The following is a 13,704-nucleotide window of genomic DNA, read 5'->3' as shown; positions in this document are numbered from 1 at the left end:
TGGGTACAATGATGAAGTGGATGACTGAGCTGCACCAGCCATGGCTGGAGTCTGCTTACAACACAATTGTGTAGTGGCGCACAACACTGTTGTATACTAGGGCCAGTAACTCTCTTCATGGTCTGTCATATGGTCGTTATGGTTATTCCCAAGGAGATCTCTATAGTTGTTATTGGGGAACATCATCAAGTTGGGGATGGTTATGAGGGAGGTTTGGTTGGCATTCATCGAGTGGGGAATGGTGATGAATATGGGAATCAAAAGTTGGGTGTTTTGGACGGGAATGAAGTTGAGTTGTTACGTTTTGAAAATGAGCAGACATGTTTGACAAACATAAGAATAGAACTGTGTGCAAGAATATGAGAATGTGATATCACTACTGTATGAAATAAATTAAGAAAATATGGGTCAACATGTTTCTTTTTTGACATGGAATGTCCGTGGAATTAATAACCCTATTAAGTTAAGGAAGGTACTTGCATATCTAAGTCACCATAGACCCAAAATAGTAATCCTGCAAGAAACCCATATCCAGGGGGTGCTCAATAAGGGATTTGCACCCAGCTGGGGAGATCAGCGAAACTATAATGACTATTCATCACAAACCAGGGGAGTGCTTACTTAAGCAATATGCCCCGAGCCGCGGGGGCATTATCGAGTCAGGTAGTTATGGGCCCATAGTTATAGGCCTTAACGAAGGCCCCGGGGCATTACCAGACTCAGTAATGCCCCTGCGGCAAGGAGCATATTGCTATTAGTAACCCAGTCCACAAGACCGGGGTACTAGCATTCTTTTATGTTCCAAAATGCTGCAGTGTTTCGGAACAGAAAAAAAAATGTCCAAGGAAATGGCTGCCAGGAAAGGGAAAACAGTCTGTTTTCCCTTTCCATGGCGGCCATCAGGAGCGGACGCAGTGGGAACAGAAGTGTTCCCACTGCGTCCGCTTCCAAAAAGAAGAAATCAGAAGGTAAGTGGGGTGGAGAGGATGATAGGAGGAAAACAGAAAAACACATACCTGAATCCCTGGCGGGGCGATGGCAGCCTCTCAGCCGTGTGGAGGCTTGGAGCGAGGATAGCCCTTCTTCGAGTCTCCTCATTGGCTGATGGGCTGCCACACCCCCCAGTGGGGACAGTAGTGTGGAATCCTGGCTGACGGATTCCCGGCTGGTTAATGACCGGGCAAGAGCCAATCATAATGTTTCTTACATTCTGGTGTACTCTCGCCGGATACTAATATGATACATCGTTTGGTGTGCTTCAGGAACAAACACACTGATAGACCCTCAGGGGTGATATGTGATATGGTGGGGGAAGATCTATGGTATAAATGTTTTATTGATTAATACATATGGCCCCAGTCTTGATGACCCTGACTTTTACGGGCGCATGTCTGAGATTTTAATTAGAGGGATTGCTGCCCGATTGTCTGTGAAGGCAACTCTAATACGATTCTGGACTGTGTACTGGACCAATCGAGAGACACTCAGCGTAGTCAGTCTGGTGCAGGTCAGATGATTCATCAAATTATATCACAGATGGAGTTAGTGGATGTCTGGAGGGACCGGAACCCCAGTGTGCGTGAGTTCACCTATTATTCGACGGTCTATGATTCACAGTCCAGGATTGATTACTGGTTGGTCTCCGCCCGGTGGATGTCCCGGGTACGTGACTGTGTGATCCATCCAAGAACCATTTTGGATCATTCACCAGTGTTGATGTTGATCCTATGGGAGCGCCCTATTGTTCCCTGTCCATTATGGAGGATATCCCCTTCGCTCCTACTAGATACAAACTTGATGGTAATTTTACAAGACAGGATTGAGGATTTTTTTCAAAGCAATGAAGGGTCAGTACCTCTCTATTCTACTCTATGGGAAACGTTTAAGGTGTGGTTGAGGGGGGGAAATGATTTCTATGACAACTGGAAACTTGAAAGAGATTAGACGAGAATTATGAGTGGTTGAAGTACACTTAAAATAACTTGAAAATGACTATGGTATTTAAAATGACGGAGCACTATTGGGGCTCATTAAGGGAAATCTATTGAAGTTCCCTGAGCTGGCAGATAGGGAAGTTCATCTTATCAGTCAACCTGCTCAGGCAAGAAGATATGGGGAAGCAAATGGGCCAGTTCGCTTTTTGGCTGAAGTAATCCGGGGTGAGAGAGGAACACAACATATCACAGGGATTAAAGGGCAAACAGGTCAGATGATAACGATGCATGAACAAATTCAGACAATACTATGAGGCCTTATATACTAATACAGATACATGCAGAGATGACGCTTTAGCCCAATATCTAGAGGGCGTTTCTCTCCCGGGCCTTTCTGATGAGGCACAACCGATTCTAAATCAACTGGTTGGTGCAGTCAAGGCCTTGTTGTCCATGAAGAGCCTGGGTGCGGATAGGAAAGGTATTGAGTTATACAAGGAAATCTGACAGATATTGGCACCTAAATTATTAAAGGATTGGGAAGAATCCTTACAGTTCGGCCGATAACCACCAACACTCTGCAAAGCTGTAATTACAGTGTTGCTGAAGCTGAATAGACCAGCATCTGAAATGGCCTCATATAGACTGCTGTCGTTGATTACTACATACACCAAAATCTTTGCAAAAATGGTATCAACTTGTCTGTTACCATATATGTCAACACTAGTTCATCCAGATCAGTCTGGATCAATCCCGGATTGATCCGCTGCGTTTAGCCTGCGCCAACTCTTTTGTATCAACTCTCAGATAAATCAAAGGGCCAAGGCAGTCACACCTCGCTGGATGCAGAAAAAGCCTTTGATTCTGTCTCATGGAAGTTCCTTTTGGCATTCCAACGTCAAATGCGACTGGGTGATCATTTCATAGAGTTTAAACGATTGTTATAAACCGATCCAACTGCTTAAGTGCGCACCAATGACATACTATCATCCGTCTTAAATGCAGTGTGGTACAAGACAGGGATGTCCACTGTGCCCATCACTATTTGCCCTCACGATAGAGCCCCTAGCATGAATAAAGCATGATAGGCATGGTCATAGTGGGATCCTTATAGCGAGCCCTCCACAGGTTATATCATCATATGCCCACGACATGCTACTATGTAGCCATGACCAAACATAGCCCCAATGATGGAGGGGATCCATAGATTCACACACTATTCTGGTTATCGAATAAATTAAGCAAAATCTGAACTGTTCCCACTGACTGATATCACACCTATGCCAGTGGATTTGCTGAGATTTAGATGGGTCCCACATAGATTTAAATATTTGGCCATATTAATCTCTCGCTCACATCATTCCTTATTTGCAGATAATCATGAGACTTATCTTGATGCTCTGGCAATTAAACTACAACTATGGGCTAAACTGCCAATGTCATTGTATGGGAGGCTTTCCCTACTTAAAATGGTGGTGGGCCCTAAACTACTGTATTATGTATAGTTTATCTCTATATGGCCTGCACAAGCATTCTTTAATTAACTCTGCTCCTTGGCTACAGAGTATGTGTAGGGGCAGGTGTGCCTCGACTGAAATGGGACTGAATAGCTGAGCCATTTGATCAAAGGGGCCTAGCGGTGCCCAACTTTGAGCTCAATTATATTGTCTCGCAAGCACAGTACACTGGCCATTGATATTCCATGGATCCGTGCCCGATACAGCAGGCGCTGGAATCATACAGTGCTGCATCATCACATTTGAAATTGATTATCTTTGCTGACCGAAACAAAGATTTGTGTTAGTTTCATCTGGTGCACACGACAGTAAATTCATGGTCAAGATTATTTAATAGATTAGTTTTGACAGCCCCATATTGCCGATCTATTGTGGAATTGCCCAGGACTTCCTCCAACGTATGAGAATGACATTAGGAGTATGTGGGATGCACAGTTGGGATGCTGGGGAATCAATGACCTTGCACGATTTGTTGCCAGGATGATAAGTTTGTTACACTTGAGGATTTCGTAGCCAAACTGGGAGACAACCTGAATAGGATACTACAATACTTTAGGATGAGGGCTGCCGCTCACCGCCGATGGCCTTCGTTCCTTCGAGCCAGGTATTTGCGAGACTGTCAAAATGGTAGTATTCAGTGGTATCCTGAAGAGGCTTGTGTCTAGACTTTACAAAATGTGTCAGGCTGCTCAGATATCCATCAATAGCGCTAGGAAAAAATGGGAAAAAGATCTACATATTGAAATGCAAGATGATCAATAGTTACGCTAGTGTCGCTTGACAAAAGAGGTTTCCCTTAATGTAAAGACCAGTTTAATACAGATGAAAATATTGAATCAATTACATTATACCCTGCAGGCATCTCAAAATGTGCACCGAATGTCAGTAATGAATGCGTGAAATGTGGTGGAACAAGTGTGGATCCCTTTCATTTGTTCTGGGACTGCCCGATGATCACTCGGTTCTGAAAAGATGTTGCAGAACTTTCATATGACATTGTACAAATATCTCTGGTACTCCCTCTCCTTAGTATTTCCTGTGAGACATTGGAATGGTCACTGTAAAGGTTTGTAGTTTCTTTATTTTGGGTTGTATAATTGCTAAGAAATTTATTTTGAAATAATGGAAATCCAAAACAGCTCCTGGAGGGACAGAATGGCTCAAAGAATTAATATATACTAATTGAAGGGAGGAGGGATACACTGCTATGGTTATATCCTGATGCAGACAGAAGGATATTTGGGGACCTTTTTCAGATTACCTTTTACGGACAAATGACAATGAGGAACCAGTTGGAGCGAGCCCCTAGTATATGTATTTGTTGGATAATCCACTATGTCCGATACTATTTCAAATTCAGCATACTTGTGTACTGCTACACTCCTGAGTTTTTATACTATTGTATCATTGTTTCTTTGCCTGTGCAGTTTGACTATAATGTAACATGTCTGCTGACTTCTTAAATAAAGGTTTAAAAATAAAATATCTCTCTGCTTTGACTAATTGATCTATAAAGTGTCTACCTCTTTTGTAGGCTATACGTTGCGGATTTCGGAAGAGCGTCTTCAACTGTGCATCCAATTGTTTGAGTTTCCAAGGTCATGTTATGTGGTGACTTTGACTTGAGTACTTCAATGTGTACAAGAAAGGGATATCACTTGTCTTTGTTTTTGCCTTTAGAAGCTCTTCACGTGCCTTTAGACGCACTTTTGCCTGTGAATTCAAAACTACACTGTCAGGGTATCCTCTATGCAGGTATTTGCTTGTCAATTTCTCATTCTCCACCTCTAGTGTCTCCTCATCTGAAATAATGAACTTTAATCTCAAGAATTGGCAATATGGGAGATTGTCCTTAATGTAGGAAGTTATTAATGTCTGTTCGTTTATGGAAAATATTTTGATAAGGTTTCCATCCTTGAGATCCAATTCAACATCTATAAAGTGTAGTTGTGGTGTACCGACTTCCATTGTGAATTTTATGCATTTGTGTGCAGAGTTTAGATGTGTCAGAAAATCATCCAACTCACTGCGATGACCTCTCCAAATGACAAATATGTCGACAATGTAGCATTTCCAGACTGCTAGTTTTGTTAACCATAGTCTGTGTTTCAAAACTACATTGGTTTAAAAATGGTACATAAAAAGATTTGCATATGCAGGGGTCATAAACGACACCATAGATGTACCTGACACTTGCAAATAGAATTGACTATTGTATCTGAAAAAGTTGTTATACAAAATCAGTTTATTCAGTTCGAGTATAAATACTTTAGCTGCCCTACATTTTCCTCCTGTAGAGACCATTCCAAGGATTCCAAACCATCTTCATGAGGGATAAAGGTACAGAGGCTCTGGACATCAAACGATATCAGTATGTCATTTGGTTGTAACATATCCATTTCTTTCAGAATGTTGAGGAAATTGTAGTGTCTCTCAGAATGGTTTCTGTCTTCTGTATAATTGGTTGCAGTGCCTGATCCACATACAGGGCCAGCGGGACGCAAATGCTGTCCGTCCCGGCAACGATTGGTCAGAATGGTGGGTTTGTCGTGTTTCTATACATTTTGGGTAACCTATAAAAACAGGGGTGATGGGAAATGTTTTTGTGAGGAAAATCTGGGTTTTAGGGTTTATCCAACCATTCTCCAATGCCTTGTCCAGAATTCCTTTGATGAGTGTAGCAATTAGGATTGGGGAATCTTGTTCAATTGGTACATAGGTGTGTGTGTGTCATTCACTAATGTCATACACAGTCGATTGTAGAAACTTGTGTCCATAAGAACTATTGCTCCTCCCTCGTCACCCTGTGCTTGAAAATCAAGGTGTATGTGAAAGAAGATTGACATGAGGTAAGAACATCCCCAGTAACAGTATAATGTTGTCTGAGCCACAATTCATTTTTACAAAGAAAGGATAAAGTTAACGAGATAAAAAGATCGAAGACTAAATTCTTTTTTGAAACAGTGTATTTTGCATTCCAACGCACAAATGTACAATAGGATGGTGAACAGGTTGAGACAGATTAACCCTGGATGCTCCATACATTTGCCGTCTATATTTGTGATAAGGTAGAAATATTGTGATTTCCAGAAACACTGGTAAGCCCAGAAAGATGGACAAAGCAATAGCAGAAACCTCTGGTGAGCTTTCTTCTGTTAAGAATGGTTTACTTACCACCAACACCCAAGAATGAATAATTATTTGTTCTTTAGGTCATGGATAAAATATATTTTTCTAAGGGTACACAATCAGCACAAGGACAGACAAGAGTGCAAACAGAAACCATGAACTCCTTCCCACATTCTAGGTCCACCAACCACAACATTATCACGTTACATTCCATATTGTACATGTATCTAAATTAGATGTTGCTTAACACACTCTGCCAGGCAGATGCAGCCAGATGTATCCTTGGCACTGCTGACCCAAACGAGGCTGAAGGAGGATGTATGTCTTCCTCATCTCTGGGCTCAGACACTTATCATTCACTCTCCATCAGCAACAGCTTTTGTGACTGGCTCACCAACTGGGTTCTAGAAAGATCTTAGGTGTTTACAGACCATCGATTTAGCTCCGATATAAGCTCTTCGGTACGATTTGTGATGGGGAATAACCTGCAGTATACACTTGTTAAAAGGGGCAGCATGGATGGCTTTTATTATAAATTAGCTTTCAAAGGGTCTTGGGGAGGCATTGTGGGATTTAGAGGATGCTTGAGGCAAAGAAGTCCACTCAACCATGAACTCATCAACTTACTCTTCATTGTATATGTTAATGTTTAAGAAATGCATATTATGTATTTATTAACTTGAGATGCTCTTAAATACTTACAGACTACAAAAGCTCGGACTTGATGGGATGGTTGGTACAAGTTGCTGTAAAAGTCGTACTCCATTCTGCCATTCATTGTCCCTTCCAAATTCACAGAAAGCTTCATTACATTCATCGTCTGAGAACTGGTAGAAGGCATATGTGTCTTGAAAGCACAGTTGTTTGTCCACTATTGACAAAAAATAGGATTGATTGAATGATTAACCGCATAGTACAGAAAATTTAAAATCTATGTTCTTCTTGAATTGACTGGTTTAAAGTTCCGAGCAGTGTTGCAATTATGATTACAGGCATGTTTTTTCACCAGCAGACAACATTATGTTGCTTTGCCCATTTCACAAACTCAAATTTGTCTTTGAAAAACTGTTTTCTAAATCACAATTACATTAACAACATTGATAGGTCTTATTTCTTAAACTATTTCACAACCATCATTGTCGACATCGACTAACCCAATGAGACATTCCTATTAATGTGGGTACATAAACATCAAAGTAGATGAAATACCTCATCTTCATACCTAAGCCATGATATATGTCCGCCCTTTTTTTTCACTCAGTATGTCTTACATAAAAAGTCAGAGATGTCTTAGTTTTAATATTCCCTGAAAAGGTTTCTTTTTGAAAAAGGTTCACTTTAAAATGTGTATGAAATCAAGAAATCATGGAACATCAAAAATGTATAAGCCTTGCCTTCAGCAAATGTGTTGTGTACGTGGAACAGGATTTTACTTAATTTATCCACCCACAAGTTCAAATACCCTATTCATTACATAAAATTAAGCTATAAACATGGTATTTTAACAAAAAGGCCATTTCAATCCAAGAACCACAATGATAAAATATACATCCAAGGATCAATATGCCTTAAAGAAGGCTGGTCACAACTTGGATGGATGCTGCAAGATGATGGCACATATGGTGATAAACCGATTTGCAAATTCACTGTGGCCCAATACACAGTGAATACATACGTACATACATATGTCACAAGTAAATAAAGGATAACATAGGAAAAAGACAAAATGGAATAGGTGGAATGGAAGACCTGTAACAACAAAGTGCTTTGTGAAATTACAAACTTCCTTAAGCACTTAGAACTGGAAACATGACTTAGGATTGCACTTTAGATTCAAAGGTTTTCAGAGAATGTCATTCTTCTGAGCCAGATATGTCCATGCTGCACTTCAACAGATGTAGTGCTACTTGCACATTCAAAAGAGGGGGAAGAAAGACAAGGGGAAAATACAACTCGTACACTTTCGGGCCATCAGCGTGAATGTCATTCCTCTTAGGTCAAGATCCAAGAGTTTTTTTATTTTATGTTTTTAAATCTTTTTATTGGCATTTAAAACAATACAAAACAACATCAACTTAACTCTCCCTCTTTCCCCTCTCACCCCCGGTACATTCTGTCAGATACATTTCCTCCTCTTTCCAGCTTTGGGTGATTGTGCGTTGAAATTGTCCCTATAATGTTCCATGTGTCATGGTGCACAGTCTCCTAAAAGCTGTAAGTCGTGTCCAGCGGCCTGTAGTTTGGGGTTTTATTGTGATCATTTAGTCTTTTCCAGAGGTGAATCAGTGTGGGTAGGCATCAGCCGGGTTCACACCCCACACCCATGGGAAGATTGGGGTATCGCCGGCAGGGGTCATTGTTTGTGTTGGGTCTGCTGAGGAATATCTTGTGGCGAAGGAGGTCCCCCCTTTTCTTTGTCAGATTGCTTGAGCAGATAAAGCATGTACGCATCCCATATTTGCCTGTCACCCCATTGGTTGCCTTGAATATTGCCCCACTGAGTCTCCATATCATTGCAATACATTATGTATTTGGTCCACTGGGCGACTACTGGGTTTTGCCTCCCTCCCCACACGATTGCCACTCACCGCTGGGCCAGTATCAGAAGAAGGCCTGCAAATTTCCTAGCGTCCTTGGGTATTGGCTTAGTATATCCCAGCAGGGCTAGCTCTGGTTCCGGTGGAGTCTCCCACCCAATAATACTCATAATCCCCCCAAAGACCTGTTCACAGAATTGTCTAATTTCCCGCATTCCCATGCCATGTGGAGTAAGTCTGCCGCGTCCTGACCGCATCTAGAACATCTCCCAGAGTTGTGCAGAAAGAATTCTTTTATTCGGGCAGGGGTGTAGCAATATAGTTGCAGGTACTTAAAATAAATTAGTTTAAGTCTGGCACAGGTAGCTCCCTTCCTGATCATCTCGCAGCAGTACCCCCACATTGCTTCTGGTATATCTTTCCCCGGTGTTCGTTCCCAGGCTACTTTCGGACTGGTTGTGGTGATAGGTCTACTGGTGAGAGACTTTGTACAAAATGTGGATGTAACCTGGCATCCCATGGTCCCCTGCACCATACTGTCTAGTGTGTTCACAATCTGGGGTTGTCTGGTGAATGATGGGAATAGGCGCTGCAGGGTCACACATAGCCTGAAGTCTAAAAAGACATCTAGTGCTGACAACTCCCCCTTTTCTTTCAATAGTTCCAACGTTGTGAACAACCCATTAGGAAACAGTTGTCCAAATATACCCACCCCCAGTTTTTTAATCAACAATATGAATCCTGCCTCGCTGGTCAGGGGGACGTCCGGGATATGAGTGACGGAGTTCGGGTGAGTAAAGTATCTCCCCCTTGGTTTTATGTTCTAGAATGGTCCACGCTCTATATGTCAGATCAACCATGTGTCTCATTCTGTGTGATCGGCTCGGGGCAGTGAGAATTACTGATCTCATTATCCCCAGATCTGCTAATGCTCTCTTGATTTCAACATGCCTCTGATCACTGTGTGCCCTGTATCAGTGTACATGAGAAAACCTGCCTGTGCCGCATTATAGAACAATTGATATGATATGATATGGTATTTGTAACGCGCCTATACACAGGTGTTTCAAGGTGCGACGAGGCAAGGAGGGGAGGAACAAGGGGAGACATAACAAACGATCCTACTAGGCCAGGTGTCATTCAGATCGCGCAAGTGCAGGGGTGGGGGAGGGGGAAAAAGTGCAAGGGGAAGGGGAGGGGGGGAAGTGCAGTAAGGTAAGTGGCGTAAAGTAATAATAAAAAAAAAAAAATAAATAAATAAATTCAAATTCTGGCAGTGCTAGCCCCCCTCCCGCAGATGGCTGTGATCTTATCCCAGGCTATTCTCGCCCGTTTACCTGCCCAGATGAACTGTGTTACTGCTGATCTCATTTCTCAAAAGAATCTTGCAGGTACTGGTATTGGTGCATTTAGAAATATATCGAAACATCTTGGCAGGATGGTCATTCTGACCACCGATATTCTGCCATATAGATTAAGTGGGAGGGAGTTCCATCTAAGCATAGCCTTTTTAGCAACTTCTAGGGTTGTCACATAGTTGCTGTGATATACCATCTCCTTGTTCCTGGCTATGGTGATCCCTAGGTACTGAGTTTGGAGTAAGTCCCATTGGAACCACTAATTATCTTGGAACTGGTTTACTGCGCCTGTTCGGGGAAATATAAACGACTTACTGGTATTCACCTTCAGTCCCAATAGATCGCCATAGTGCTGAACCTCTTGCATCACTGGATCCAGGTTGTAAGTGATTTCAATCCGGCACACACCCAAGTGCTGTCCAGCGTGTAGTACGCAATTAAAACACTTATTTATTTTTATCTATAAGTTCAATATTCTGAACAATATACTACTCGTATCATACCCTTCTCCTGGAACCCCTCCCGTCACACTGAACCAGGAATCAGGCTAGTTTGCAAAGGTAAATATTTATTTATGTATTTAGAATTGTTATCACAATATCTTTTACTAGGTAAACAACAATCACCAATGGGGTGACAGAACACTGAATCATATCTTTAATACACTATGAATCAAGTAATAAGCACAAAAACAAATGTAGCACGGAACAGAATAGTTTTGTGTTGGTCTAGAATAGATAGCACTTTAGTTAGAGGATGGGAGCGATGGGAGGAGAGAGCAGGTATTCAGGAATAGCAAAAATGAAAGAGAATATCAGTCCCACCTTCCCCATTCAAACACAAGAGAAAAACAGAATTTACTTTTTCAGCTGTCAGCATGGCTTTGAAATTGTCTTTGGAATTGACTGAGCAAAAACACCAAATGTAGTCAGAAATGCTTAAATTATTATAAATTCCTGTGGGAGCCACTCAGAACAGTTGCAAAAAATCAAAAACAATGATTTAGTCAACAGAAAAAAATTGAAATCGCAAAGTCCAAGTTGGAAATAAATTACAGCTATTTCACACATTTAAAATTTCTTAGAATGTAAATTTGCGGTAAACTTTACCTTACGCGATATTCGCTATAACGGGAGAATCGCACTGCAAAGGTCTGGGGTTCTGTGGATAGCTAAGGATGTTGGGTACTAGCAGGAGTTGAAATTTCATTTCTATCATAAAAACAGAGGGAGTTATAGAGGTTTTAGTAAAGGTTGTTTTTGTAAAATAGGCGCGAGAATGTAAAACAGAAACGCACTTTGAAAATGAAAGATGGGTTTGATTACACTATATTATGACTACAAAAAGGAGAATGCCACGCAGGAAGGTAATTCACGGCCGCTCATAACAATTCATGTGTGATGCTCGACGATCCATTTGGTTTGGGAATTACTTTTCTTAATCGATCAATAAGAATTTAGGATTTAATAACACAGATGAGAAGAGAGTCAGCGCAAAGATAGTTCTAACAGTACTATGGTTCTGAATTAAAAAATGGGATGGGTTTGAGATTGGGATAAGATAATGCAAGTATACTACTGGTCACAGTTCTTCCTATTAATACTCACAGGACAAGTTATTAAATTGGACCGTCCGTTCTGGTCATGTATTGGATCTGGTCTAGGAAGAACAGCACATCAGGCATGGGATCGGGTCAGCTAGGCGGGTCACTGGATTTTCACAGGATCAGTCCTCCGAGTCTGTGGGTATTTCAATCAGCTGGATAGCGAGTCCCTTAGGCAAGCCTAGTGGTAGCAAGCCAGAGGCTTTCAGGATACTGGTTCAAAAGGCCTTCTCACACGACAGCGCTTCACTGGGTTCCAAGAATAATTTAGAAGATTTAGGCCTTGCAGAAAGTCAATAGTTCTCTACTGCTCGCAAGAGTCTTGGCATCTGGATCTGGAAAGATGTTAAAGCTGGATGTGGAATTCTGGATCAGAGTGCTTTGCCGGAATCAGGAAAGTGAGTGGATCAATGAGTCCCTATGTGTTGTCAGCTGTCTCTATTTATACATAAATGACATCACAAAGTGGATGTATGGGCCGGCTTAGCTAAGCTTGTCCCTGTGAGCGGGGATTGGGTCAAAACTTCATCTCCGCCTTGCATTCAGGTAATTGGATCAAGGCCAGATGATGTCACAATTTATGGTTTGCTTTACAGTTCTTAGACACCTCCCTTTAGCTTTTGGTCTCAAAACTGGATTTTCTACCAAATACACATTTCTACATTGGTCACTTTTACACAAATCACACACAAAGACGCCATATTTTATGTAGTAGCTGTTCATCAACATCTTGCAGCTGTAGGATCTTGTTTCAACTTTCTACAGTATTTTGTCCTTTTTGCTATGAACACAATTTCCAAACTTTATGCAAATTTCCACAAATGTGTGTGTTTAACATAGGGGTGTGTGTGTAAATGTTTCACAATTCTAGGTTTCATACATTTTATATAAAACCACATATTTGCCTTTCCTGTCCAGAACATGTTACACAGTTCTGCCGCCTCTTAAAACGTGCAGCCAAAAATTAGACTAACAGATATTTCCTTGGTATATTTTTCACCATTTTGAATCTCAAGTTATGAGTCTTTAAAATGTGTTCTTTGTTCATGCTTGACAGCAAATGGTACGCCCCCTTTTCTCTCCCTGCAGTCGAAGAACATCCCCCTCCTTGTTTGTTCCGTCCAAGAGCCATTTATGACCCTCTCACACCTCCGTTTCCTGGGCTGAAGGGCCGCTATTGTTCATTCTCTCTCTATAGACAAAAGTCTGGGCTAACCCACATTTAGTACTCTCCGTGAGTTTCTGCTGAGAGGAAGGCCCTCCTCTTGGGTGAAACCTGTTTGTCCACTTCCAATGGGTTGCAGCTCAGCCAAGCTATTTTATTCTTAATTAAAATCCAGGAAAAACTGCATGTGTTGCATCAAACATAAATGCATTACTTTCTTAGCTTTAACTCGGTGGGATAAAAAGCAACTGAGATCTGTATTCTTTGTAGCCACAATCCTCCGGCATACTTTTTAGTTTAGATCACTTTAAAGTTTCATCAGTAACTCATCTGACAGCTGCCATTCAGGTAGCTCAGGGTACTGCACCCAGATTCTGACAGGGGCTATCAGTTAACAGACAATCCAGTTTGTCTGATGAAATTTTCACCTTAGGACTTTGTATGTTCGCAATGCTTCATTA

General features: G+C 41.5%; 1 protein-coding gene across 3 annotated transcripts in view; it reads right to left on the bottom strand.

The window, feature by feature from the left end:
* The window catches only part of RAPGEF5 (Rap guanine nucleotide exchange factor 5), a 1,543,629-nt gene that overhangs the window by 922,801 nt on the left and 607,124 nt on the right, over positions 1-13,704 (bottom strand). For all 3 annotated transcript variants that reach the window (XM_069648248.1, XM_069648249.1, XM_069648250.1), the window contains one exon: positions 7,283-7,451. In XM_069648248.1, coding sequence (XP_069504349.1) covers positions 7,283-7,451 — 169 coding nt within the window. The remainder of the gene's footprint in view (positions 1-7,282; positions 7,452-13,704) is intronic.

The sequence above is a fragment of the Ambystoma mexicanum genome, chromosome 2q (assembly GCF_040938575.1).
Source record: "Ambystoma mexicanum isolate Mex_15411 chromosome 2q, UKY_AmexF1_1, whole genome shotgun sequence".
NCBI lineage: Eukaryota > Metazoa > Chordata > Amphibia > Caudata > Ambystomatidae > Ambystoma > Ambystoma mexicanum.
Note: the sequence above shows the minus strand (reverse complement) of the source record. Positions and strands in the feature narration are given on the sequence as shown.